The sequence below is a fragment of the Sycon ciliatum genome, chromosome 4, assembly GCF_964019385.1.
Source record: "Sycon ciliatum chromosome 4, ocSycCili1.1, whole genome shotgun sequence".
Lineage (NCBI taxonomy): Eukaryota > Metazoa > Porifera > Calcarea > Leucosolenida > Sycettidae > Sycon > Sycon ciliatum.
The window spans coordinates 28,830,018-28,856,679 of NC_088646.1; the positions used below are offsets into that span (position 1 = coordinate 28,830,018).

General features: G+C 46.3%; 2 protein-coding genes across 3 annotated transcripts in view; one reads left to right on the plus strand and one right to left on the minus strand.

Annotated features, from left to right (window-relative positions):
- Positions 1-369: 369 nt before the first annotated feature.
- On the minus strand, positions 370-12,614 carry LOC135815495 (heat shock 70 kDa protein-like). Of its 2 annotated transcripts, none has more exons than XM_065328802.1 (16): positions 12,463-12,614; positions 10,126-10,322; positions 9,407-9,459; positions 9,215-9,320; positions 6,751-6,856; positions 6,378-6,497; positions 5,893-6,065; positions 4,957-5,070; positions 4,152-4,304; positions 3,786-3,866; positions 3,200-3,331; positions 2,514-2,657; positions 2,218-2,255; positions 1,969-2,020; positions 1,398-1,508; positions 370-1,047 (listed from the first exon to the last, which is right to left on the minus strand). In XM_065328802.1, coding segments are annotated over exons 1-16 (1,668 nt in total). In that variant the 5' UTR covers positions 12,464-12,614; the 3' UTR covers positions 370-960. The 2 variants fall into 2 exon arrangements, with proteins under 2 accessions (XP_065184874.1, XP_065184873.1); XM_065328801.1 differs by having other exon boundaries at positions 12,091-12,614.
- Positions 12,615-12,775: 161 nt separating this feature from the next.
- LOC135815496 (GRIP and coiled-coil domain-containing protein 1-like) overlaps positions 12,776-26,662 on the plus strand; it is a 31,749-nt gene continuing 17,862 nt past the window's right edge. Inside the window, exons 1-12 of the mRNA XM_065328803.1 lie at positions 12,776-13,167; positions 14,706-14,944; positions 15,433-15,546; positions 15,821-15,910; positions 16,619-16,747; positions 17,295-17,341; positions 17,913-17,958; positions 18,531-18,623; positions 19,263-19,340; positions 20,336-20,439; positions 21,371-21,433; positions 22,402-22,468. Of these exons, the coding sequence (XP_065184875.1) occupies positions 13,086-13,167; positions 14,706-14,944; positions 15,433-15,546; positions 15,821-15,910; positions 16,619-16,747; positions 17,295-17,341; positions 17,913-17,958; positions 18,531-18,623; positions 19,263-19,340; positions 20,336-20,439; positions 21,371-21,433; positions 22,402-22,468 (1,152 nt within the window). The 5' untranslated portion in view covers positions 12,776-13,085. The remainder of the gene's footprint in view (positions 13,168-14,705; positions 14,945-15,432; positions 15,547-15,820; positions 15,911-16,618; positions 16,748-17,294; positions 17,342-17,912; positions 17,959-18,530; positions 18,624-19,262; positions 19,341-20,335; positions 20,440-21,370; positions 21,434-22,401; positions 22,469-26,662) is intronic.

Genomic DNA, 26,662 nt, shown 5'->3' on the forward strand with positions numbered 1-26,662 from the left:
TCATTTCGTGAATAATTTTTCGACCTTTGACCTTCCCTAATATGTTGCTTCGCGCTGTCAGTAATCAAATCAAGCACGCTCTGTCTGTCATGGTGGCAGGGCCAGGCTGAATCTTGCCCTTGCCTGCAGCCCTCGGGCCTACGGCCCTTGGGCTGCAGGCTCGGGCAAGATTCAGCCATCATGACCTCCTGAGCGTGCTTGATTACATACTTCGGGGCACTTTGGCATTGTGTTAAAAAAAAGCGGTCCGCTTACGCCCCTGTGTATACAATAACCGGGGGGGGGGGGGGGCTAGGCTAGGGTCGTTGGGAGCTAGACATGATCGTATTCTGCATTTATTCTCCATTCCCTTTTTACTCAGACGGATACTCATGACGAAGACTTGTCATTGATTTCAAACTCCAACGGTGTGAGTGAGAACATGGAAAAAATAAGAACATTGTTGAATTGCACAGCACAGATGCTGTATATAAATAAATCAAAAATTTCCGAAGAGAAGTTCAGCATCAAGAGAGAGGAAAAGAGGGAGAGAGAGGAGAGAGAGAGAGAGAGAGAGAGAGAGAGAGAGAGAGAGAGAGAGAGAGAGAGAGAGAGAGAGAGAGAGAGAGAGAGAGAGAGAGAGAGAGAGAGAGAGAGAGAGAGAGAGAGCAAGAGAAGGGTCTGCACATGACACAGGGGTGCAGAGCAGCAGGAAATCGATATAATCATTATCACATCAGAGCCAGCTCTGGATGTGACAAGGAAGCCACGCAGCGAAACATCTGCTTGGGCAATCGGCGGAAAATAATACTTGTATCAGGAGTGCCATGCTACAATTTGAAACGAAAATACTAAATAGTGAAGAAGCTTTGCCAGTTTGTTCACAGCATAACTTCCTGGTGATGGTTGAAGAGTTAGATCTTAGCTGGAATGGAAGGGGAGGGTTCCGTGTGAACCCATCGCCCGAACAATTCACAGCAGCTAGTTCAGTCGCTTCGTTCGGCACGTCTCCTCCCACCGGCGTGCTTCCGAAATCTTTTCGTCCAGCTCTGTCTGACCGAGCAGACCCTGGAAGAGCAAAGCACATCAGTGGCATGATCAGAGAGAGAGAGAGATCGGATGTAGTGCTGGCAACAGTGCTCACTGCTTATGCGTATTGGTCATCATGGACTTTACTGCCGGTTGCATTGGAGCATCATCGGCTGGTTTCCAACACACGCATGGACAATATTCTGCCTTGATAGAACACTGTGCGGCTGGTTCTGCAACGGGTGGACAATTGATTGGACAAACTCTACTACTACATTGTACTAGCCTGGTAAAGACTGTTAGACCCATGACATTATCACCAATGTCGCTACATCCAATCGGCAATCCTGACTATGATGAGTACACCATGGGTAGATTCGAACCCTCACCTTTTCTTTCTCTATTACAAGAGTTGCCGGAGCTGCGTCCTCTCCCGCTGCCTCCGCCGATACCTCCAGAATGCTGTTTTCGTCCACGGAGAATGTCACATCTATTCTCACCTGCACAGCATCAAGAGGGAAATTCGCCGTTGACAACACTAGGAACAAGCCAACAATGTCAGGGGTGGCATGATTGCCTTTCAGGATAGCAAGCCAAGTTCTCAAACTCAAACTACAGTAGGTTGCTTGTTCCTCACTTTCCGATTCTCGGCATTTCTTGAACTTTTTCTCCACATGTATGGATCTGGCACAGGTTCACGGTGATGGAGCATCTTGCACAGCTCCCCCCCCCCCCCAATGATGGGGCAGGCTGCATAGGGCATCCTGCACAAACATACGAAATAAAGCGCCGTGGACCCTGGCTAGCGCCAGACGCCACTATTGCAACGTCGTTTGCATAGCGTTGGGAATAATTACAGGCAGAATGCAGCCACTAAGTCACGCACGAACCAAACAGCGTTTATAATTCCCGTCGGCAAAGATTTCATAAATCCGAACACAGATAACAATCACAGCATACCTTTCCACGAGGACGTGGCGGGATGCCTGGTAGAGTGAACTTTCCCAGTAGTCTGGAAGAGAAAGCAGAAGAATAAAGTCAATAAATACTCACTAGGAGCATGCCAGGTGCCAGATTAGACACACCAGGAGTCAATAAAAGTTGCAATCACTTGGAATGGGACAATCACATTAGATTGCATATTTAGAAAAACGCAAGGCAATGAATCAAAGACTTTGCAATACATGTACACCTTACTAGGATACTCACCTGTTATTTGCTGCACGCTTTTCCTCACCCTCAAACACCTATGACAAACAATGAACACAAAGGAAACTGAAATGCTGAAAATGGGTCGATACGAGAAAATCTATGTACCGTACACATTTTTTTGGAGTGTTTGAGTTGAGGGACCCTTTAGTACGCAATGAACAATAACACTACTTCGAAGTACTTGGAAGTACACCAACGCTAACGAGAGTATTATTCTCTCGAGTCTCCACACAAGCCTACAGCCTGGTGCTAACACAAGTAGTAGAGGTGGCAATGGGTGCTGGTGACCGTACCTCGACGTCCACTTCCGTCTGGTCGTCCTCGTTGTTGTAGTAGGTGCGTGTGTGCTTGTACGGAATGGTTGTGTTACGCTTGATGACAACACTCATGTTACCGTTCGCTAGCTCAATGCCAAGACTGTGTGGCAAGACATCCATCTGTAGGACAAACACCAATGAGAACAGCAAGTGTGAGGACAAAATGTTTCGCTTACAATAAGGCATTCAAGAGGACATGCAAAGCATGAGCCCGGAGAAGGAACAATCAATGGACGGCATTAGCCACAGCTGTTCTCAGCTCACCAAATTCACTGATCAGTACCAGCAAACGCAGCCCAAGTGACTTTACACAATACTGCATCTCATTGTCCATGCTGCCAGCCATAATGAACACACACACACACACACACACACACACACACACACACACACACACACACACACACCACACACACACCACACACATACACAGTCACAAACACACAGTCACAAACACACAGTCACACACACATACACAGTCACAAACACACAGTCACCCACCCACCCACCCAACTACACTCAATCCCTGCATCTATGGGTCACATGATGTCGGCCATGTTGGTTCCACTGTCCACAATCCACATGCCATGATCACTTTCTGCACAAACGTAGTCACATGACAAAGATGTGAAACCACTCTATTCCCAACACAATGCACGTACCAGAGTCAGTCCTTCCAAGCGTCCGTCTCGCACGGAACCTTTCTTCTGGTCATACGACAGAGTAAGGTTAGCGGCTTGGATGGCCGCACCCATCGCCACGGCCTCGTCTGGGTTGATGCGCTTACTGAGAGACTGGTCAACACAAACACACAGTGACACAACAACATCACGCCTGTGCAACAAGCAAATGAAAACGTTACCCCATACCCATTAGCAACATTGTTAGTGTGGCACTGAGTTCACCTATTCGAAGTACTACATGTAGTTATCAACAGCATCTGGATGAATTATTCACAGCTTGTATCATTCTACTTGTAAGCACCCCACTCCACAAAACGCTGCAGTGGCGTTGGAGAGTTCTTAGGAAACGTCTTGTCTTATTGTTGTGAGAAGAAAGGAACTGTGTTGACACTTGACAGAAATTTTAGCTACACAAATACTAGTCGGAGGGTAAGGAATCATAGTCGAGGTATTCATGGTAGCAATGCCAGGGATCTGGGGAGCTCTTCTCTGCAAACCTACCGGTATAAGCTGCACAGTAAAGCACATAATACCTTTAATTGATCTTACATAACTACAAACACACCTTTCCTGGGAAGTACGCCTCCAGTAAATTTTGAACAGCTACAATTCGAGTTGATCCACCAATGAGGACGACCTCATCCACCTGACCAGCAACAATAAAGACAAAAAAGGTCTGAGATGAGCAAATTCCAACACAACAATATTGAAAATTTGAAATCATAGCATTCAAGTTACTTTAACCATACACGTACCTTGTCCAGCCTTGAGAAGTGGATGTGACTATTATATGATATTCACACATATCCGCCGGATGAGTATGCGTGGCCCATGCAATATAGGGATCCATGAATACAACCCAGCATAATATTCCCTCAGCAATACAAGTGGATGTGATGCACAAGGTATAAAGCAACAACACGAACCCTACCTCATCTTTACTCATGCCAGCATCATCCAGCGCTCTCTCCACAGGTAGGAGACTGCGGTCTAACAGCTGCTGATTGATGGCATCAAACTCGCCTCTCGTCAGGCTGGAGTCGAAGTCTTCACCGCCGTACAGTGCATCCACTTCTATCGTGCCCTGCACATGAAAGATGGAGAACGAGCAGACAGAAAACACACACTTCTTCATCGTATATTGAGAGTGTAGCCGTACGGTTAGACGAGAAGGCAGAGATGCCTGTGTATCTGGTGAAGTAAAATAAAAACAAACAAACAAACACACATTGCCTGCACTGTGCTAGTGTCGAAGCGGTGGAGCCTGACTCAACACGAGAGCACAAATTACACTGTATGCCTGTGGAGCCGTCCTTGCAGAATATGCAGGCAACAGCAGGGACTCTAGTTACTAGTAGTTCACAGTGCACGTGAGAGAGGACAGTACCATTAGAACCATTCGCGTGTGAACACGTCTGGACCACACATAACTGTTATGTAGCATGTAAGTAAGGAACAAATTCTACTGTTGTGATACATGTACATGCATACTTTTGCATTACACAAACTTCACAAGCTAGCAAAGGAGTGAGTTTTGGCTGGACCTGTTCACCAAAGGGTAAACAATAGGGACACTATAATTATAATGAATCGTGCACAACATGCGATGATCGCGGACAAGTAGGATGTACATGTGGGGAGTTGCACAGCGCTCAGATCCTGTGCTCTTGAATCGGCTTGGCATGCAGCGTCAATATACATGTAGCAAAGCGGCAGTATGCGTACTGGAGCCGTACCTCAAGAGAGTGTGACAAGGTGTGCTTGAGCTTCTGACAGGCCTCGCGCAGCTTCCGCACTGCCTTGCTGTTGGCGCGAAACTCCTCTTCCGAACAGCCACACTTTGTTACCACCTGCTCCGCGTAGCAGTCATACAGCCACATACACGGACATGGATGTACATAGATGTACATGGACATAATCAGCACCAACAACTCAACTTTCAACAGTTAAACAGCCCCTGCACATCAGAGTACCTACCTAGTAGGTACTCTGATAAGAGGTGTGTACACTTGCTCAGTATGGACATTGTCTGGGGTATGCGTGTGTAGCTCCAGTATTGAAGTACATGTACGTTTGGATACTAAGTGCACTTTCCTGCTCCTGTTGCGGGTACGTCTTAGCAGAGTTGCACTGTACTTGCAAGTACAGAAGGATTGGTGCGAGGCTGGAACTAGCGAACTGATCCGAGCCGGAAAGGGTAGAGCACGCCCGTCAAGGGAAGCATTCATTCGTTACAAGAAGCATCAGTGCTAGCATGTGATCAAAGTCCCTGTACAGACAACAGACACGTTGTCTGCATCCGAATGAGATACTGTAAATCAACAAATATTCGGCGCATATCTATTTTCAACTATTTTCATATTTTCGGCCCTGGCCTTGTAGGCTTAAGTTAACATTTGCTACGGCTGAAATTTTGCTTGTAAGGCACAGTATATATGACATCATATACAGGCAGCAGCAGTACAGGCTGAAATTTTAATGCGGCTGAAATGATTGTGTTTTCACCCTCAGAGGATGAAATCTAAATGTGCCGAAAATTTGTGGACTTACATTATGTCACCGACACACATCATACTCAAGAGGACTAGGCAACACACACAGAGAACACTGCCAATGCATGCCAACATGTGCTGTGCCCAACAAGGCATGGCAAGACACACACACACACACACCTGCGGTATAACGTGATTGACGAGATTGCTGTCAAAGTCCTGGCCACCCAGCTGCATGTCACCAGATGTGCTGCGAATCTCAAACACCGTGCCCTCCACCTCCAGCACCGTCACATCCAGTGTGCCACCGCCCAGGTCGTAGACAAGCAGATTACGATGTGTATCATCTTGCACTGCCAGTACACGATGACCCAGAAAGACAGAGAGAGAGAGAGAGAGAGAGAGACAGAGAGAGAGAGAGAACAGTGGGAACAAGCTTAATGCCTCTCCACCCCCCACCCCACCCAGGCTACAAGTATTCGCCAGGATGTCAATGTGGAGACATAGGGGCGGCATGCAAGAAGGGAGGAAGTATAAGTACGTACTACAAGAGTTAGTGTACAAGTGGGTGCATGTTGGGATAACTAGAATGTCCGGATATGTGAATTGGAAGTTTTCCCAGCACTTTGAGTTCAAATTAGCAGGATACCATCCATATGACTAACCTCTGTCAAGACCATAGGCCAATGAAGCAGCCGTGGGTTCATTGATGATTCGTTCTACCCTGAGGCCAGCTATAGAACAGGCATCAACAGTGGCCTGACGCTGGGCATCATTGAAGTAGGCTGTGCGGTCAAGCACATTCACACATACATACAGACACACACATGCACATATACGGACACACACATGCACATATACGGACACACACAATCACACACACACAAACACACACACACACACACGCACACCAATACCCAAATGTAAGTAGTAGTTCAGGACAAGTACTTCTGAAGTATAGCAACAACACGTCTACAACTCGAAGAGAACTAAACGATGAGATGAATGTCAGCACAAATGGAACAAACATCAATTTACCAGGCACGGTCACAACGGCTGACTCAACTTGACAGCCAAGGCGATCTTCGGCCGCATGCTTCATTTTCATTAGGACGCGTGCAGACACTTCCTCAGGACACACAACCTGCGAAACGGCACACATCAGCAGAAAGGCACACACGCTATCAGCCACAACCTTTGTTCACCCAACAAGTCATATACAGTCGTCCCTCTCTAATCCGGCACCTTTTGCAACGGCATTTTCTGCTGGATAAACAAGGGTGCTGGATTATCAAATCCTGCCCTCCAACCCGGCACACATGTTAACATACATGTTTGTGTCGTACGTCAAAACGTAGGGATTTTCTGTGTCAATCCAAGTACTTTGTGGAATGCATGTCTATAACATACACTTGGGAATATCTTATGCACTAGCATAGGATATTCCCAAGTGTATGTTACAATGGTCCCTGACAGTATGCGATGTACAACTGCTGGATTAGAAAATCGAATTATGTACAGTTTGAGTGATTTGTTGCAGAAAATCGCTGCTGGAGGCAGAATTCAAGTGCCGGATTAAAGCGTAGAAAATGAACTGAAAAAATCCGTTTTTCCAGAAAGTGTGCTGGTTTGCAAGGGTGCTGGATAAACAAGTGCCGGATTAGAGAGAGGACGACTACGTATATGTTATCGCATGGTTGCAAGGGCCTTATGGCATATTATTGCCCCGTACTAGCAAGAGTCCATAACCCCCAGAGTGTGCAACGCACGATAGGGTCTTGTCACGACTCGTTTTCAACATTACGTCATTTTCATGTAGCGAATGTCGCGGCCTGCACGCGCAGCTACATGAAAATGACGTAATGTAGAAAACGAGTCGTGACAGACATTTATGTCTCGAGGGGCAATAATATGCCATAAGGCCCGCAGCAACCATGCGATAACAAATTTATCACATGGCCCACAGAGCAGACCATTGGGCTGCTGTTGAAATTAGCCCAAATGCCAACACATTATGACCACAATGTATATAGATGTGCTATCATTATCAAAACAGGAAAAATGAAGATATTTCTCCTACACCCTAACAAAAAGTCTGCTACAGGCCATCAGAGAGTATACAGTACTGAAAGACGGAGACAGAAAAAAAGTGCCGGCACCGCATCGTCATAGCAATAGACATGGCAACGACAATAAAATACAGCAGAATCATAATTTCAGTTGAAAAATTAAGAGTGCTACCACAAAGAGTTTCTTCATGTTTACATGTGTATCAGGAAGTTGTCAAATACAGTACTGGAACAAGTGCAAGTATTTGACGACTCCCTGGTGTGTAATTCTGAGGACAATTTTTCTTCTTTTTTTCAGCTCCAGATAGCTGTATTTTTCATTGCAAAACATTCCTGAATTGTTGTGTTTGTTGTTCAAGCAAAGGTGAAGGCAGAGGACAGATGAGCCTGGTAAGAGTTTTGCGTGGCACATGAAGGCCACACACAGGCAGTGACTTTGCGAGGATTTGAAAACGCACGACGCTGAGTTGAATTTGTGTTATTTCAAATAATAGTTTGTGATCACAGTACCACTTCGAGCAGAACTGAATCTTATCCACAAGCTTACCGACGGTCAGGCTGCCAACATGACTGAACAAATGATCCCTGCAAGCACCACACGGCAGACGTCCGAGGCCATGTCCATTGCCGGGATGTCCATCTCCAAAAAGAATTCCATCTTCGTCTCAATGCTACACTGCGACTCGTCGTAGAGTCGACTCGTACAGTCTACAGAGTCGTCGTAGTCACGCGATCACTGAAATAAACTATTTTTTTGCGGGCAAATAAACTATTTTTTTGCGGGCAATATCGCATATTATTGCCCGCGGCGCGAAAGGTGCTGATTCGCTGGAGTACGGGCAACAATCACGTGCCATGTGATAAATGTAATTATGCACCAATACCACTACATCCTGCACTGTCACCAATAGGCAGCTCAGGTTAGATCAGGGTTACACTAAAGTGACTAAACAGTGCATGGGTGATGGTTGCTACATGGACATTTCACTGATTCAGCATCATACAATCGATCAAACTCAAGATCCCATTATGATCAGGATTGCTCCAAATTTCGTCTACTAACAACCACCTGGTGTTCACTACACAACATTTTCATGATTCAGAAAAGTGGAGCAGTTCGCGAAGCATATTTTTCGCGAGTCTAGCAATCCACAAAACCGTACACTAGTATAGTTTTCCGCAGAAGCTAGTAAATAGGAATTCACATTGTTTAACCGTCGCGATCTTAAAAAACGTGAGCATTTCTACGCCGCGAATATTATTTAGCGGTTTACAGTATTACTGCAGTCACAGCGCATTTCCTCGGATCACATCTGAACCATGACCAATTATACATGTAGATGTTATTCTCCCTAGTGCAGAGCAGCCGTGGCAATCCAAGGCCTTGCTTAATTCCACCAGAGCATGTACTGGTGGGGGAATATCAGCCATACCTTCTCCTGTCCATCCGCCTCGACTCTCATACAGCAGTTGCCCGAGCGGTCGACAACTGAGAACGGCCATAACTTGGAGAATTCATGCACACTTTGGTCGACGTATCTACAACAATACAGAGAAGCAGTGAAGTATAGGAGTCAGCATAGAAATCTCATCCTGCCGTCTTTCGGAGCACAGTGAAGACTTACTGACGCCCTATCATGCGCTTTGCATCGAATATCGTGTTGGGAGCGTTGCGAGCCTGTGAAACCACACACGAAAGCAAGCAAGACACGTACATCTGAATGACGCAGATTGAATATGCAATCATATATCTGCTACATCTGTCCATCCAAGACTGTGCATGAAGTCCTGAACACATACGTGAATGCTTATGTATGCGTATGCGTAAGTGTGTGTGTGTGTGTGTGTGTGTGTATGTGTGTGCGCATGTGCACGCGTGCATACACATGTACACACACATGTACACACACACGTACACACACATGTACACACACATGTACACACACATGTACACACACATGTACACACACATGTACACACACATGTACACACACAGACACTTTTAAAATACGCAAGCGCACGCCTCCCACCTACATGTACACCCACACGTGCATGTCCAGTGCTGCTCAATGAAATCCAGTCGCGTCACTCAAAATTGCGCCTTGCACCATTTCGCAGCCCAGTGACAGTGTCTGGAGGTCTAGGGCTGCGCAACACCCGGCGTGTACTTGAGCAATGTGACTGGATTTCATTGAGCAGCACTGTACATGTATGCTACTATGGTAGAAGATATCATACTATGTGAGGTCAAAACAAAGAAAAACGCAGAGAGACTGCAATGTGCAATTACTTGCAATGAGCACTGCTAGGGATGCACTGACAACAAGGAGCAACACACACCTACCGCTTGAGAGACTGCCGCCTCACCCACGAGGACATCCTTTCCTTTGTAGGCCACCCAGGACGGAGTGGTGCGGGCACCCATGCTGTTTTCCAGCACCTCGGCTCGGCCATTTCGCCATGCCGCGACGCAGGAGTAGGTTGTACCAAGATCAATGCCCACGGCACACACCGACTTTGGACTCTCCGAACTGGGCACCACTGAAAGCAAGCAAGCAAGCAGATTACAAGTCCATGTAGTTACTCTGACTACTAAATCACAGCAGATCATCAAGGGGCACTTGTCGTCAGTGCCACCGATACATAAACGCTGATGTACATACACTGTCGAACCGTCCCACACCCAGCAGGACAGTGCGGTGTACTAATTAGGGCCAGGAGTAGTAAAATACCGGTATTTTACTACTCCCTGATTTGCACCAAGACACTCGTACACATCTCATACGAAGGACACCGTAACCGGTCTTGTATTCAGTTTATTATGTATGGGTGTCCCGCTTTGTCAAAGTGGCGGTGAGGTTGGACTGATAGTCATATACACATGAGACCAGTGGCTGACATAACTAGCTGGCCAGACATAGACTATAGAGCATGCACTTGGGCATGTGATGGGGCACCTAAGGAAAGGGCCATGCTAGACATAGCAAGGACCGGTGGAGTAACGGTTCATATCATCGGCACGCGCTCCAGTGCTTCTGCACTTCATGGCCATCACCCGATGATCACAGCCATCACCCGATGGCTGGCTTGTCTTGGTCCTGAAGAGTGTGAAAGTCCTGGCAGCACTATTGAGAAATGCGCTGGAGAATCTAACGGCCCAGTACATGTGCTCCTCCTCACTAGTATCGTAATACTGTGGTGGGGTGGGTGTGCGCATTATTACACAGACTGACTGCTTCATGTCCAAGATGTTGAACACCGGAAGCAACGCTATTGTAATCCTTCTCAGCAGATCTAGAATGTATACGATGCAATTGTTATTTCGGCAAGAGCTAAAAACTTCAATCTCATGACCACCAGCAACAGGACTCGATGATTTCACAAGCCAGTTTTGGTACTTTCTCAGCAACCGACGTAAAAGCAACTGGAATTAACGACACTCAGAGGCTGATAGCATCACAACAGTGGTCACGGGTGGACATCATAGCTAAGCAAGACGACGTAGCGAAGAAATAGCATGGAAAGAAGAAAGAAAGACGAGGTGAGAGGTGAGACAAGAGGGACAAAACTACACAGTGCATGAAAGAAAGAAGAGGTTTGACAGGAGGAGCAAAAACACACACCGTGCATATTGCCTACGCCCCTCTTGTCTCACCTCCCACCTCTTCTTTCTTTTTTTTCTCACGGTATTTCTTCTCTAATTGTCCGCAAACTCCAATGCAGCCACTTACACATTCAGGAAACTTCACTTCTCAACATTTTTTTGGAGTTTGGAGTTGAGAAGTGAAGTTTCCTAAACGCGATTTCTTCACTACAGTCTGTATTTCATATCACTTAGTTGTGATGGTTACCACCGTGGTGTTGCTACATATCCCTGTGTTTCATAGGGACAAGTTGTGTGTACTTCGCTTGATGAGAACGCACGAAAACAGGGGTGCACGCGCGCGCGTGTGTGTGTGTGAAATAATCGAGATCTTATGCCGGTGGTCGAGAGTTTGAGATTTGTAGTTTTCTTGCCATTATAAGTACAGGGCTGCTCAATGAAATCCAGTAGCGTCCCTCAAGTACGCACCGGTCGTTGCGCAGCCCTAGACCTGCGAACACTGGGCTGCGAAATGGTGCAAGGCGCAAACTTGAGTGACGCGTCTGGATTTCATTGAGCAGGACTGTATTTGTCTCCAAGAAGAGGTTGTTAAATTATTATTCTGGTTGCTCCATGAATTCATTGGATGAATCTAACGTAGTTTGAACAAACATTGCTCTCAGAGCAGCTGTAGCTGTACATAATATTCATGTCGCATTTGAATACCTGTTATGGGTGAGTTATCATCCAGTGCAGCTGCAAGTGCTTCTGAAGTCTCCGATGCTGCAGCCCGGGCCATCACCAAGACAGGCTCCTGCGTGCGATGCATTCAGTGATTCACCCTACACACTTTCTCAGTGTAAAAATAACTATGGCTCAGCGAAGAATCATATATATCCACTGCCAGCTGGCAGGTAATCGAATGTGCTATGCAAGTTCGTTTGTAGATCCGTATTCGCAGACACCAGATTTACTCCTGCAGTCCTTATAGTAATACAGTCATGTAGCAGTAGATCTACTTTTGTAAAATGGAACTTGGTGTAACTGCAACACCAAAATAGTGATAGAACATTATTTTCATGAAGTAAACTGACTTACTAATCTACGACTGTCCTCTCTTCCTCGTCCGACACACACCTCCACACGGCCCCACACCCGGTACCAGGCCCAGTTCACCGCCGGAGCAAGCTCAGTTTTCGATATGTCCGATTCTGGGGATTTGTCGATAGTCGAAACGTTACTTCGAAAGATGCGATCGCGCGATGGATCATGGGGATGCATGAATGTGGCGTGTGCATTTTTATCTACACCAGATTCACGTCACCTACAAAATGAAGTTACGTCATCTAGTATGTACATGCATGTAACCAACTGCATGCAGCCTGTTCATTGTTGTTACATGATCTGTAGCAGTATTTTCAAGTGAAATGCGCAGGTCAATTCTCAATTTCGTTGTAGGTATTTCTATTTACGCCCTGACCTACACCGTAGTTTACTTCATGTTGACTTTGTTTTTGGTCAATCATTTGACCTTGCAATTTGTCACTTCGAAGTACAATTGTTTATCGTACCTTCGAGGGCACAGCAGGCAGCTATGCACTGTAGGTGTTCAATTCAATGAAAATAGCAATTTAAAGTGGATGCTTTGAAATACTGCGCCATTTGACCGTGCGTGTGCCTACTCGGGTACATATGTGGTGACCAGCAGCTCAGAGTGGCAAATGGAAAAGTCACGGGCCGAGCTTTTGAAGACCATCGAAAGCCAGGGCGAGCAGATTGGTCGTTATGAAAACCGTCTGAGAGGTAATTTGCTGTTCAACTTGCTTGCCTGTTACCTAGTGCTACATGTTGTACGCCTAAAATAAACTGTTGCCTGCATGTAGCCGGTGTCATAATCGAGGAAGAGGTAGCCATAATCTACAATCATGAATGCCTTGTACAGGGAGCCACGATTGTGGCAGTGGCTCTCACATACATGTACGTCATTGTACAGTAATGTACTTGTAGGGCCACGTGACTGCTTTAGTACACAGTAGAATCTCTCATATCCGGACAACCCGCGACTGAAGGCTACCCTTGTATCAGAATTGTCTATAGCTCGGAAGTACATCCACACAGGCAGGTAATACTGGATCTGTGTAGGGCAAGCAAGAGCCGGCGCCGCATCTACAAAACTACTTGGCCGTGTGGCTCCTTCGTCTTTTCAGATCCCAGGGACACGACCTGCTTGTAAAAAACGGTTGCAGATGCCCCACCACCACAGCCTGAAAATACCCAATGGAGGAGGTTCCACCTCTGTGACACGCTGGCCGTAGTGGCAACTTTCCGCCTTCTCATGGCGTTGGAAAGTAGCGAGGAGCCTTGAGCCTTCAGCGGATATCAAGCTAGTCAGCTGGATGCTTCAGATTCATTGGCTATATACTTCATGTACTTGCCCATGCTGTACTCATAGCTACAGCTCACAGCAGTAGCAGCAGCAGTAGCAGCAGGCATCATCTAGTATGCCCAAAAGACAGCACTGGAGTACGGCACATCCAGTCTGGGAAAAGAGGCGCAACAATGAGCAATGGCACATATTCATCTAAAATGGCGGACGCCCACACTGCATACATGGTATGGGCGCACGTGAGCCACGCTGTGGGGACACTTGTTCGATTCTGCATGCAAATGTATACAAATGCGTGGAAAAGAAGTTTCTCTAATCGCTGGAACTTGTGAGTTTCTTTCGATATAGACTACTGGTCTTCAAGGTATACAATAGTAGTGACCCAACGAAGTGGAATTTGCGGAATACAACGTTCGAGACGGCTCAACAAGTCAAGAGTAAAGTGCGAATTTACTATGTACGCAAATGAGAAAAGCTACTTGTTTCCCCGCAGTGCTAGTCATGTGCGCCTTCAGTGAATACGTGCCATTCAGGACCGGCCGGTGGAAGCAGTTTTTGATCGGTCCGGCCACACCCTAGTCATTCATACAGTTTGTGTATGATATGGTGGGTACACATGACCTCAGCAGTGAAAAGGGGCGTTGGTGGCCAAGGAGTTGGTCCGGCCATGGGCTGACCAACCGGACCAGTTCCACCGCCCCTGAGCATAAATGTGCTGATAGGCATACACAAGAAAGGCCGGGATACTGTGTGATAGCCGCCACTGAGCAATCTGTGTTCCAATATCAGGAATGAACAATTCCCAGCTTGGGTGGGAGTATCATTGCGTGCACTTGCACACACGCACGCACACATGCACGCACACATGCACGCACATACACACACACACACACACGCACACCGTCTTGTAACAAGGATATAATACTGAAGCATGGCTGTGTGCCTTCTCCTTCAGATATTGTCAGTGCCTATAAGGGGTTGCTGAGTGAGAAAGAGGCCCTCGAGGCAAGCGTCTCTGCACTCAGCAAATCCCCGTCCACCACACGGACCCAGGAGGTTCGGAATGCCCGTGCTGCGGACGCAAGTGGCAGCAGTGCTGCGGCATCAGAAGACGAGGGACAAGGGACTCGGTTAGAGGGTGGCGGCAATGCTGCTACTGCCACTGCCGAAGACTCTTCCGGTCAAGAAAGTGGGGTAAGTCCCATCCTTTTTTTTTTTTACAGGAGTTTGACCAAATATGGAAGATGTACATGTAGTTTGTTTTCTGCTCCTGATCCTGGTAAAATGTATCCACTGTTTGTGGTATAGCTGAGGTAGCTTGTACTGTAAAACTCAAAATTGAATTGTAGTGTGTGCATGTGAATGCTTGTGCTTGCTAAGCCAATGCCTTGGATGGGCATGGGCTTGTTCAGTGTTAGATTAGCTTACAAACTACCTGTACTACTTGTGCAAGTGAAATCCAAACCCATGAGCACAGGACAGTTGCATTCATGGCACGGCCCTGTTGCTCGCAGTGCCGCGGGTTGCGTAGCCAGCGCAGCTGTTACGTCCATGGGGTTGGATTTCACTTGCCATCACTGTACACATGCGAGGTGTGTGTTTGCTGTGCATGTATTAATATAAACGGTGGGAGTTGTTCTTCTGCTTCTTCAATATTGATGCCACTGTGCTCGCATGCACAGCAATCCGATGATCTTTCGGCACGGCTGGCAACTCTAACGGCATCACTCGCCACTATCTCGGCAGAGAAGTCTCGGATGGAGGCCTCTTTTCAAGCGGGCAAGAAACTGTTATTGGTAAGTTTCTTTCTGTGTGTGTGTGTGTGTGCGTGCATGCGTCTTGACTTGATCTCTTTCATTCGGATTCAGACCCGCTATCGTTGCTATAAGGTAAAATCTGTGCGTGCACATCCGGTGCGTTTGCAGATCTGCGTGCTTCGCTTGCGACGGGCGCATGCATGGTACATGATGCATGGTGTTGATTTGTGTACACGCGCATGTCGATATAGGCGTATGATTTGTATTTACTTGTGTATGTGACACTATGGCTGTGTTGTCTGAACGAATTCAGCAAGAGAACGAAAATCTCCAGCGGCAGCATCGGGAAGACTCCAAGCAGCTGAGATCCGAGATAGATCAGCTCAAGGGTGAGACTGAAAAAGTAAGATATGAGTCTTAATTAAGCAAGTTTTACGTAAGGGACACATCTTCACACAAGTATGCCGGTAGCCGTGTGGCCTGTATGTGCACGATCTGCACTGTCTTTGTGCTCAACGTCCACTAAACACTTCAAGTCGTTGCACAGCTTCTTCTCCTTTGTCTTAAGGTTAATGTCTCCAAATTGAATTTGTTGTCTGCACCTTGATCTCACTTTACTTGCAGTAGTGCTGTGTATCAGGTACTTGGAAATACAATGTGTTGACGTTGTAGCTAACTATGCTCTCCGATGCAACCATGCAGCAAGCTTTTCTTTGAGGTTGAATCAATGATCCCATTGCACATTGCCCAAATATAGAAGATATGAGCGATTGATGCCGCCAGTACAGTACACGGGGATCAGGAATGCACTGTTCAACGAACAGCACAGCCATCCCCAGGCGTTTGTGTGGGGTGTCGGTGATAGAAACTACATGATGAGTCTAGTGACGCACCCAACAACCTCTGTGCTTATACACGAGCTTTCACCATACAAATCCTTCAAGCACACGCGCTTTTAAGTGCGTCATTATGGTATGTTATAGCACAATGAGCTTGTTCTTAATGATCTAGACCGTATTGACTGTTGATGAGTGCAGTGTGTGCAATTTGTAAACGCTGCGCATGAGTTACAAAGCACAAACACCGGATCGCTCTTTATTGCCTTGTCCAGTTACGGCAGCGCCTCCGTATTCAGCAGCAGCAGCACGACCAGGAGCAGACCAACCATGCTGCCATGCTGAGAGAACTTCAGCAGCTTCTGGCTGAGGAGCGGATGGCAAAGGATGACGTTGAGCTGAAGGTAACAGTTAACCTGCTGTTTGCCGATTGAAGGTGGCTCACAGTACCAGTACTACCTAGTACTGTAGTAGTCATTTGTCCACTGGGAGTTCTGTGTTCTGGACTATCATTGAAGATCTACAGAGATAAACATCATTGTTGGTGCCAACAGAATATGCCATAGTGGTGCTCAATGACATGTGGCCGGTGTGAGTCAACTCAATGCAATATGGTCGGTGTGAATCGACTAGCGCCGTGTGTTGTGTGCAGTCCTAGACCTGTGAGCACCGGGCTGTGCTCTCGTGCAGGCCACTAGTAGGAGTACAGCAGGTACCAGCAAAGCTCATTACGCCTAGTTGTTGCTGTTGGGTTCAGTTTTGCTAACGTCCAGTTCTATCTTCAACGTTCTTAGTGGTGGACATGTACAAACTTTCGTGAAGACAAACTATTTTGAAGCGCGATTTGAACAAAATCAGCGTGTAGTACGACTCATACCTTTCCCTGGGTAATGTTTTGCTAATGAACCTGTTTTTCCTGATCGTGCTGCGTTATATTGTTTGCCCTTGCAGTTGGAGAATGCAGAAACCAGTTCAGTGCGCCAGGTTGCCACGACCAGGTATGTCTCTACTTGTCCTTGTTTAGCCATGGGTTAAAAGGATGAGTACTAGTGGAGAATGCACATTCAATGCTGCCAGGAAATTACCCATGCCAATGCAGCAAGGCAAAGGCGTTCATGTAATGCGGATGAAATGACTTCAATCAGCAACAGCACCCAGGTAGCCATGCTGAAGTTTGGTATTCTTTATTTTACTTCATCAAGTGAACAAGATTCAACCATTCTGCACTGGTTAGCTTCATGCTTCAGTTGCTGCTTGCCATACCTTGTCTTTGCCTACGAATTATGTCATACCGGTAGCGTACCGAGAGTTTTAACTTCCAATGGAGTTTCCTTTCCAAAACTTTTCTGATTCTCTCGTCTCTCCTGGGAGGGGCACGTGACTATTTTCTAGTGGGGAATTAACAAATAGAAGTGTGCTGGTGCCTTTATATGTACGTGTGTTTATGTTGTGTGTGTGTGTGTGTGTGTGTGTGTGTGTGTGTGTGTGTGTGTGTGTGTGTGTTCACTGTCCATATGTGTGTTCATGTGTGTGTGCGTGTTGTGTTGTTGTGTGATGTGCCGCTCTTAGAGCGGAACACGATCAGTTGATGTGCAAGCTCAATGCTGAGATCAAGGTCAGTGCAGCATGCGACATGCGTTGACATGGGGTGCGTTGACTGCGTTCCCTAGCGTTTCCGGTATTCGACCGTTCGGATAGTTGACGTTCGCCATAACAGTTAACCGGCGTTCTCTTGTGTTGATAAATAGGTGTTATGATGACCAGTGATGCTTCTTCCTGCAGTGGCGGTTGGTTATGACGTGTTCCTTGAAAAGTTTCACTCGGTAATCGGTATCACTATCCCTGGTCTGATTCTGCTGAATTGCGCACGCGTTTCTTGTTCACTAAAATATCCAGATGTGCGAGAGAGCCAGATAACCGAAAGCATACTACGGGTTCTTCTGCTGTATTTTCTAAATTTGTCCCGAGTGATTCATCACGGGTCGGCAACAAACCGGAATCAGCAGGGCCACGAGGCAAGAAAGAGTTCATCACTTTTTCAAGATTGTGCACCTCAAGTAGGGCCGGCTGCGTGCCCACGTGCCTGTCATTTCCGGGCGGTGGGGCTCGAATATTGCTGCTTTCGATCCCTTTCGGACTAATATCTCCTGCACGTGCGTTTCTGCTTGTCTTGTTATTATACTCCAGTCGTTGCGATCTGAACTGGCTGAGCGTGGCAAGACTAATCAAGACGACACTGTCATCTTGCAGCAAGTACAAGTACAGATGGCGCAGATGAAAGTAGGTGGTGGTGTGGTGGACGCCGTGTGGAAGCTGGCTGTGTGCTCTGAATGGATGCCTCCCCACTGTACTTGCATTTCGGCAAATAGTTCACCAGTTTTGCAGACCGAGACTCTCCTGTTTATACGTGCATTCATAGCAGCAGCAGCAGGATCTACTAGGCCTATATGGACACGCTTTGCTTGACAAGTGTTATTGATATGCAGTGCTGCTTAATGAAATTCGAGCAAGCGAGTGAATGCCACGACGGGCGCTGTGCAGCCCTAGACCTGCGAACACTGAGATGCGAACTGGCGCAGGGCGCAAACCTACTTCACGCGATCGGATTTCATTTGAGCAGCACTGCACATGTACTAGCAAGAGTACATATCCCTCAAGAGTGTGCAACTGCTTGCAATCAGGGTTGAAAAGGTTATGCTGGCAAACCAGTGCAAAGTGACCACAAGAGAGTTGAACCCGAAGCAGGGTTGCGTTCAACCCTGTATCTATCATACGCAGGGTGCAAACAATGTGTACATGTTCATCACATGACGTGAAGTTCTGCCGTCGCAGACCCCATGGCTGGAGTTGCACACTCTTGATGGTTATGTACTGTTCGTACTAGTAATGTATTCACACTCGTCCTTTGTGTGCCTGCAGTTACAACACAGTGAAAGTCTGAGTAAGGAGCGGCAACGGGTCGTCGATGCAGAACAGCGTATTTCCACCGTGTCCCGGGTAGGTGCCAGCAGTACAGTCACGATGTGTGTGTTTTCATCATCCGCAGCAGGTCGGCAGAGCCATCAATGCCCCACCATCACTGCTGCGTCTCGGTGTAGCGCCTGCTCATTAGTTGTCACGTTTGTCCTAGTCTCCGTACCATTGTCTTTCCTTATTCTTTTCGAGCTGGTTATGTGAGCATAGTAATAAAAAAAAGTCCAGTCAGGATGTGTGTTTTCATCATCCGCAGCAGTCCTGGCAGCTGTTTGGTCCAGGGAACATCTGAAGGGCATATGAGATCTGACCCCGGGTACCAGTGAAACAGAAACCTGACCGGTGTGTTTTAAAATCATGCTACAGTACAGTAGTGCCTGTTTTGATACAAGCTTGCTCTGCCAATACTTCTAGATGAAGATTTCAGTATACAAGTACATGTACTGTATAATTTTTGTTTGTTTGTTTGAGCACTCTGGCAAGGTACGTTCGGGCCTGGTTTAAATCTGGCTTTGCAAAAAATTATTTTTCATTTAAATATTCGACAAGGAGACAACAATTTTAATTTAGCAATAAAGAGGACGAGCTGAAGTGGCATTTGGATTACTTTATTTTAAACAATGTAAGCGATGGAGACGATGCGAAAACAATTTCATTTTTTCATTGCTATCATTTTCGGCCTCATTTCCTCTGTGCTGCGCTGATGAGTCCACAAAGGACGAAACGTTCTGCCCGCAGATTGTGTACTGTGTAATTATGGACGTTGGCATTGACATTGAAATTCACATTGACTTTTATTTCAAGGATTCTCCAAAGAGAAATGAATGCCTATCAAAGGAGTGTACCATATTGGTCTGCCTTGCATGATTCAATGTCTCGTATCAGTTGGGCAGCCAGCTCATTTGCCTCAGGGCAGCTTAGCATCTCACTACTAGTATTGGCTACTTTGAAACAGTATCAATGTCACATCATGATATGCGGTGGTGTTGTGTGTGCGCGTTTTTGTTCTTGTTGTACAGCGCGAAGAGGAGAGAGTCACCAGCCTGGAAGCACAGCTAGCCGAGCTGACCGTTATGGTGGGTCGCTATGATCGCCTGCGTGAGCAGGACCAGCAATCAATAAGGTAAGGCGAGACCAAAATAAAATCGAGATTCCCGGGCAGGACCCATGTGAAATTGGTGCGGGCGGGCGAATTTTATTTTTTATTTTTTTCCCGTGTATGTACATGTACATGCCATGTTGAACTTTTTTCACAGGATTTTCCGGTAATTTTTATTCAATTTTTTTTACAGACAGCAGGTACGCAGTTTACCCGTTCAATTTTTCTATATTTCGGCCAACGATGGCCCTGATCTGTACATCAGGGAGTCGTACAAGCCCGGGTTTGTGCGACTCCACGTCACAGATCTACTCACACGATCAGTACTGTACATGTATGAACTGTTCAAAAAAAAAAAAATGGCTTGGGCTCGATTTTGGTGCGGGAGGGCCCGGGAATCTCTATTTTTTTTGGTCTCGCCTAAGGTGAAACTTTCTAGTCTTGTGATAAGGATTGGAGAAGTCTCTAGATGTCTGTTCTGGTGTATTGACCATACTGTTGTCTTTTTGAAACTTTGTAATCTGGTGGTAATAAGTGTGTTCTGGTGCATTGACCATACTGTTGCTTTTTGTTTTGATAACTGGGTTGTGTTGTGGTTCACCAGTCTATAATTATGGCGATTAATGCAGTGTCTCTGATTGGTCTTATATGCACACTAGTCTCATTGCTGGTTGTTCATGAAGCGCATGCTGTTCAGTACTGCACAGTATCTTCTTTTAAATGTTATGTTATTCCTTCGCGTAAATAAGGTGTTGCCTGGGCCTTATGGAGTGAAGTTTAAATATCGTGAGTGTATTACGTACCATTAGTTTGATGTCCACCCAGGAACATTACAAGTACTGTATTACACACAGAGCTGCTGTTGATTTGTCTGTTCGCCCATTGTTGGTGCTCTCTGTTTCCCTTGCTCCATTGTATGTTGTTACCTGTATGCGTGTGTGTGCGTGCGCGGCAGCCACCTCCAAGGTCAAATGTCCGATATCAACAAACAGAACGTTGATCTCCGGGAGCAGCTCAGGTACGCAGCCAGTTTGTTGTTTCAATTAATGCGTAATCTGAAACAACCGTGTGTACAAGGAAATATGCCGGAAAGAAATGAATTTTCCCTGGTAATCTGGTACATTGATGACCCCCCCCCCCCCCCCATCTTCTTCAGAAATCAGCTTCGATGCAGTGTAAGGAGGCTTTGTTGTACGATTGTCTGCGCTGACTGAGCTGACTAGGCTGTGCAGCAGTGAACACACACACACATGCATGCATGTTCTGAATAGCGGTGGTTACCATGGTTGCAATAGAGCTTGTACATGTATGGACGAGCGGCTCCCTCCTGCAATATTCTCAACCATTGCATGCGTTTTCCGACGCCAATTCCGAACACAGATGTGTGTGCGTGTGTGTGTGTGTGTGTGTGTGTGTGTGTGTGTGTGTGTGTGTGTGTGTGTGTGTGTGTGTCCCATATGGTGCAGTGGTATGTGCAGTCGATTTCCAATCGAGAGGTTGCGGGTTCAATTCCCGACGATTATGGTCGCACACGTCTTTCTTCTCTTTCTCGGACTGTTCCTGACTTTTCTTTCATTCTCCTGGGTGGTTACCAACAGCCAGCGTATGCCGGAGTATGTGGTGTGGTGTGTGTGTAGAAAAAAATGGAAAAATGAAAAAATAGGGATTCACTGGCCAGAAAAAGTCACTTCAAAACAGCTGTGTGGTGGATACCAGGCTAAAAATAGTGGCGGTCAATTCATCAGCCTTGCAAGCTGTTGAATGGTGTAATCCCAGCACAGGTTGCTGTGTCGAACATAGCTGTTCGCTATCATCGCTTCCGCGATGGGCATGTCTGAGGTCTGAGGTGTGTGTGTGTGTGTGTTGAATGGTGCAATCCCAGCACAAGCTGCTATGGCTTCTGCTGTAGCATCGCTATCATCGCCTCCGGCGATGGGCGTCCAATGGTCCAATGGTGTGTGTGTGTGTGTGTATGTCTGTGTGCAGCGAAGCACAGACAGATGATGCAAAGAAGGAAGTTCTATTACTACGGGAGCGTCTTGGCAAACTTCATGTGAGTTTAGCAGTAGTGTCATCTGAGTGTATGCTCATTTTTTGGTGAGAACAACGTCACAGATGTCATGACATTTATCTAGGATGTTGCCACAAAGAATGCGTTTCTTCTCGGTGGAATTTGTACACTTAGGGTGTGTTCGAATTTTCTCTAGCTTCTCGGAGAAATATCTCTTGGAAGTTGAAGAAACTGAAATAATTTAGGAACAAGTCTCAAAGCATTCGCAAGATCTTTTGCACATGCCAAGCGCCAAAGGGGCCGCGATATTGAGTGACTCAGAATTTGTTTGAGATAAATTTTATGAGCACATGTACATAAGTTGGCTCGGCGGCGCTCACAGAGGGGAGATGAGGTGGTACTGCTAAATAACTGGGGCAATCCGAACAACTGTTTGATAAACTCTCTACGATGCGTTTCCTGTTTTGTGGACATAGTTGAATTTAGACCACACCATGCAGTATCGGCGTAGTCGAACAGAGGCAAAAGATAGCAGTGGTAGAAAAGGGTTTTACAACTAGGAGGGAGGTGGGAACAGTGAGAAGTGAGTGCTCCAAGAGCGGAACTAGTGCGACGACAAACATCATTAGCGTGCTCTGACCAGGAAAGTGAAGAGTCAATAGACTCAATACGCACCCCCCGGATGCTTGTGGCTACATGCCAGTCCAATGTCGTTGGAAGATCCTGGGAAGGACAGGGTGACTGGGTCTAAAGAATAAGCGCATCCAATAATCATGGCCTATGGGGGAGTTTAGAAAAACCCCGACACAAGCATAACACATAGTTCTTTGATTGGCTCACTGACCGGTTTCACTGTTTATCACAGATCATCAGAGGGTAATGAAAAAGTAATCAAAGTAAGGCCAAGTAAAAAAAAAAGCTAGATGATCGTCCCCGTCCGCCCCAGTTTTTGTCAGCGCCCCAAGAAATATTTTATTTTTTAAATCGTGAGTTTTTGCCGAAATCGTTGGTTTTTTACCGATCGCGGATGCAGGAAACATGTGCACGCTTTGTTTAATACTTTCTTTACTATATGGACCACATACTACTAGTATATCACAACGTCAGTATCGATCTGCTGAAGAAAGAAAAAGAAAAAAAGAAAAAAAAGAAAAAAAGAGAAAAAAAACCTTGATGTTGTTGTGTACACTGTGTGCATGAGAGGGTAAAAAGTAAAAAAATAAAAATAAAATCCTCCCGCCCTCCCCGATTTTTCCAAAAAAAAGGACGATCATCTAGTAATTTTTTTTACTCGGCCTAACACAATTTATACTGGAAAGGCGGTTACCCGCAAATGTAACTATAGTACAAGTGGGCCACCAAAAAGCTAGGGGCCCCAAGTGCGGGGGGTCCTATACTATGACTTGTAGTAGAAAATGTGTATGTGTAATTGGAATTTCTCAGAAATCTACAACTGTGTACATGCCATGCAAAACGTTGTATTATGCCAAAATGGATAATTTTGTTGTATTATGCCAAGAATGGATAATCATGTTTGTCTGGCTAGTTGCATGCAAGTTAAATAGTACAAATGGTACGAATTATTTGTACAAGTCAATATTTGGTAGTGACAACAAATTTGTTGACACTACCAAAATGCAGGACAGGGAGAAAAAAAAGAAACTAACTTATGGCGAAATTCTAGCAGACCTAGTTCAATGTGAGGAAAAGCAAGTGGAGGAACTTTATCAGATCTTAAATGGAATTTTGGAATATATGCAGAAGCAGACACTTTAGGAGCTGATCTACAAAAATGATCTTCCCATCTAATTTGTTTTTCTAGCTTTTCAAAATCAGAGTTCAATTTATCAGAAGGAGGAAAGCGTGTGGTCAGGCGAAAACTATCACCATATCCTAAAACTTGTTTTTCAATGGGTGTGAAAGAAAAGTGCGAGAGGTTATGAAAGCCAGAATTGATAACGTATCTAGAATGCTTATGTAGGCTAAGATTCCAAATATATTGATATCTTAAGTCACTTAGGGTTTTCTGGTTTTTCGTTGGACAACAACCTCTCGTCTGCCTGACTTGTTCTTCACGATTGACAAGTTTTTTGACTGTTTGGCTTTCTTAGGAGTTGGCTTCTTTTCAGTCTTCTTTTCAGTCTTTTTTAGTGCTGAAGCGACTTCTCTTTTGATTAAGCAACCAATCTCTTCTGCAGTTGGTGGAAGTGTTACAACATCATCTTGCATAGCAGTGGGCTTGTTATCTGAACGTTCTGCCTGACGCTTGGCTTTTAAAGTCTTTGCGAAGGCAACAGTTTTTCGCTTAGCTGCTAGATAATCGTATCTTGACATCAATAGAGTTGCAAAGCCAGCTGTAAGTTTCTCCCTTGAGCACTGGGAGACCAAGTCGAAAAAATCTATACTGGCCTCTTTAAGGCATTTCTCCGCTCGTTCGAGCTTCGTATTGCAAGCAACAATGGCTGAATTGACGTATGCTGTCTGGGTGACCTCCAGCGTGGCCTGGGAACCCACACTCACAAATTCTCTCGCTGTACCAGAGTCTCACTTCAAGCAAACGTTTCGGTAACCTTCCCACTTGGAGGGTGGTGGGTCCGTCTGGACAGCAACGGACGCAGACGCATCTGGCTCACTGATCAATTCTGTCGAGTCTTCTACGACTGGTGGCAGTTTCGACAGTACCGGTACAGATGATGTGGGTGGTAGTGGCGGTCGTAACTCCAGGTAGCGCTGGTACAGCCACCCTTGCTCCTCTTCTTTGAAGCCATCAAAGGCAGCAATCGCAAACAGGCTCACCGATCGCCCCATTGCATAGAGAAATAAGTCTGGGAAACGGTAGATCTACTGCCATCAGCCTGTGAGATTTCGAAAAGTTAAACACTCCTTACCACTGCGAACACGTGTTCTTTGGAAAAGAAAGAACTACATGTGGCGTCTCATGAAATATTGCACTCACCTCTGCAGCTTGCAGCTTCTTCGGCTGACGCTTCGTAGGAGGTTTTGCATGTGGAAAAACACACGGCACAGCTCCAGGCACCAGCATCCGCCTCGAAGGAGTGCCTGGAATACGAGCCTTGAAGTCTTCCTGAAAAGCCTCCTCCGCGAAATGGCTCGCGCACGCAAATGATTTAGTTCGGAAACTGTCCGGTAGATTGTCTCTTTTGATAGCAGCTACCCATTGCTCTGCCTAGCTGTCATCTTTAGGAAACAAGTGTTTTCCACTTTCCTTCCAGCTGGGCTATAGTTGGGTGAGGTCCAGCAGGGCCGCAAGAGTCAAGACACCATCACGTCATGGATAACCTTCCAAATAGCCTTCTTCTTCCAGTTGACGTCCGTGAACTTGGCCTGGTGGTCTGCATATGTCCTGATGAGGAGCTTAGCCCACTCCACTGTCCACACAAACTCAGCAGGAGGAGGCGGTCGGGTCGGAGTGGTCGCAGAAGATGCGGAGCCACTGGATGCAGCAGTAGGTGCCTGGGGAACTGATGTCTGCGATGCATGCAGTGAGTGCAAAACCGGTACAGAAGCGTACAGAAGCGGCTCGGATATTCCTTGCACTTGGAGCATGTAACAGCCGGCTGGGTTCAGGTTACATATAAATTACAAAGGAAACACAACCCAAGAGGAGAGTGAACAGCCAAGCATCTCATGCTCCCGAGTCTCTCTACTTCTCTAAAGAAGTCCACAAAACAACAAGGGCCAACTCCGACCCAAATCCGCGCGTGCGGCGCTCAGAGCGGATCTACAGCTTGAGCACAGTGCAGCATCAGCAAAAGGGCACAGTGTACAAAAAGGGATAACATGCAATGTGCAAAGAGTTCAAGAGAGTTATATACGGATACAAGTCACAGCAGAGTTCAAACATATACCGTGTAGGTTTGTGGACATCATGATACAAACACATGCACAAGTCCTGGTAGCAGGGCTGCTACAGAGCACTACCTGAACTACGCTGCAGTCGCTGACTGAATCAAAAAGCTGATATGGGTTGGAGTGTGGGGGGGCTAGCTACTTGAAGTACTTATAATGAAACTAAGTATATAGTAGTACTATGTTCGCATCTGGCATTTGTACGCGGTACGTTAGGGATTCATGCGTGCACAAACTAAAATATCGATCCCTGCTTAAACGTGTGTTTGTTCGTTTTGAAGGGGGAGGGAGGGGTCTCGGGAGATACAAAATTAACATCGTCTTGAAAAATGTATGGGTGTCTCGGGTGGCCCCTTATGTTTCGTT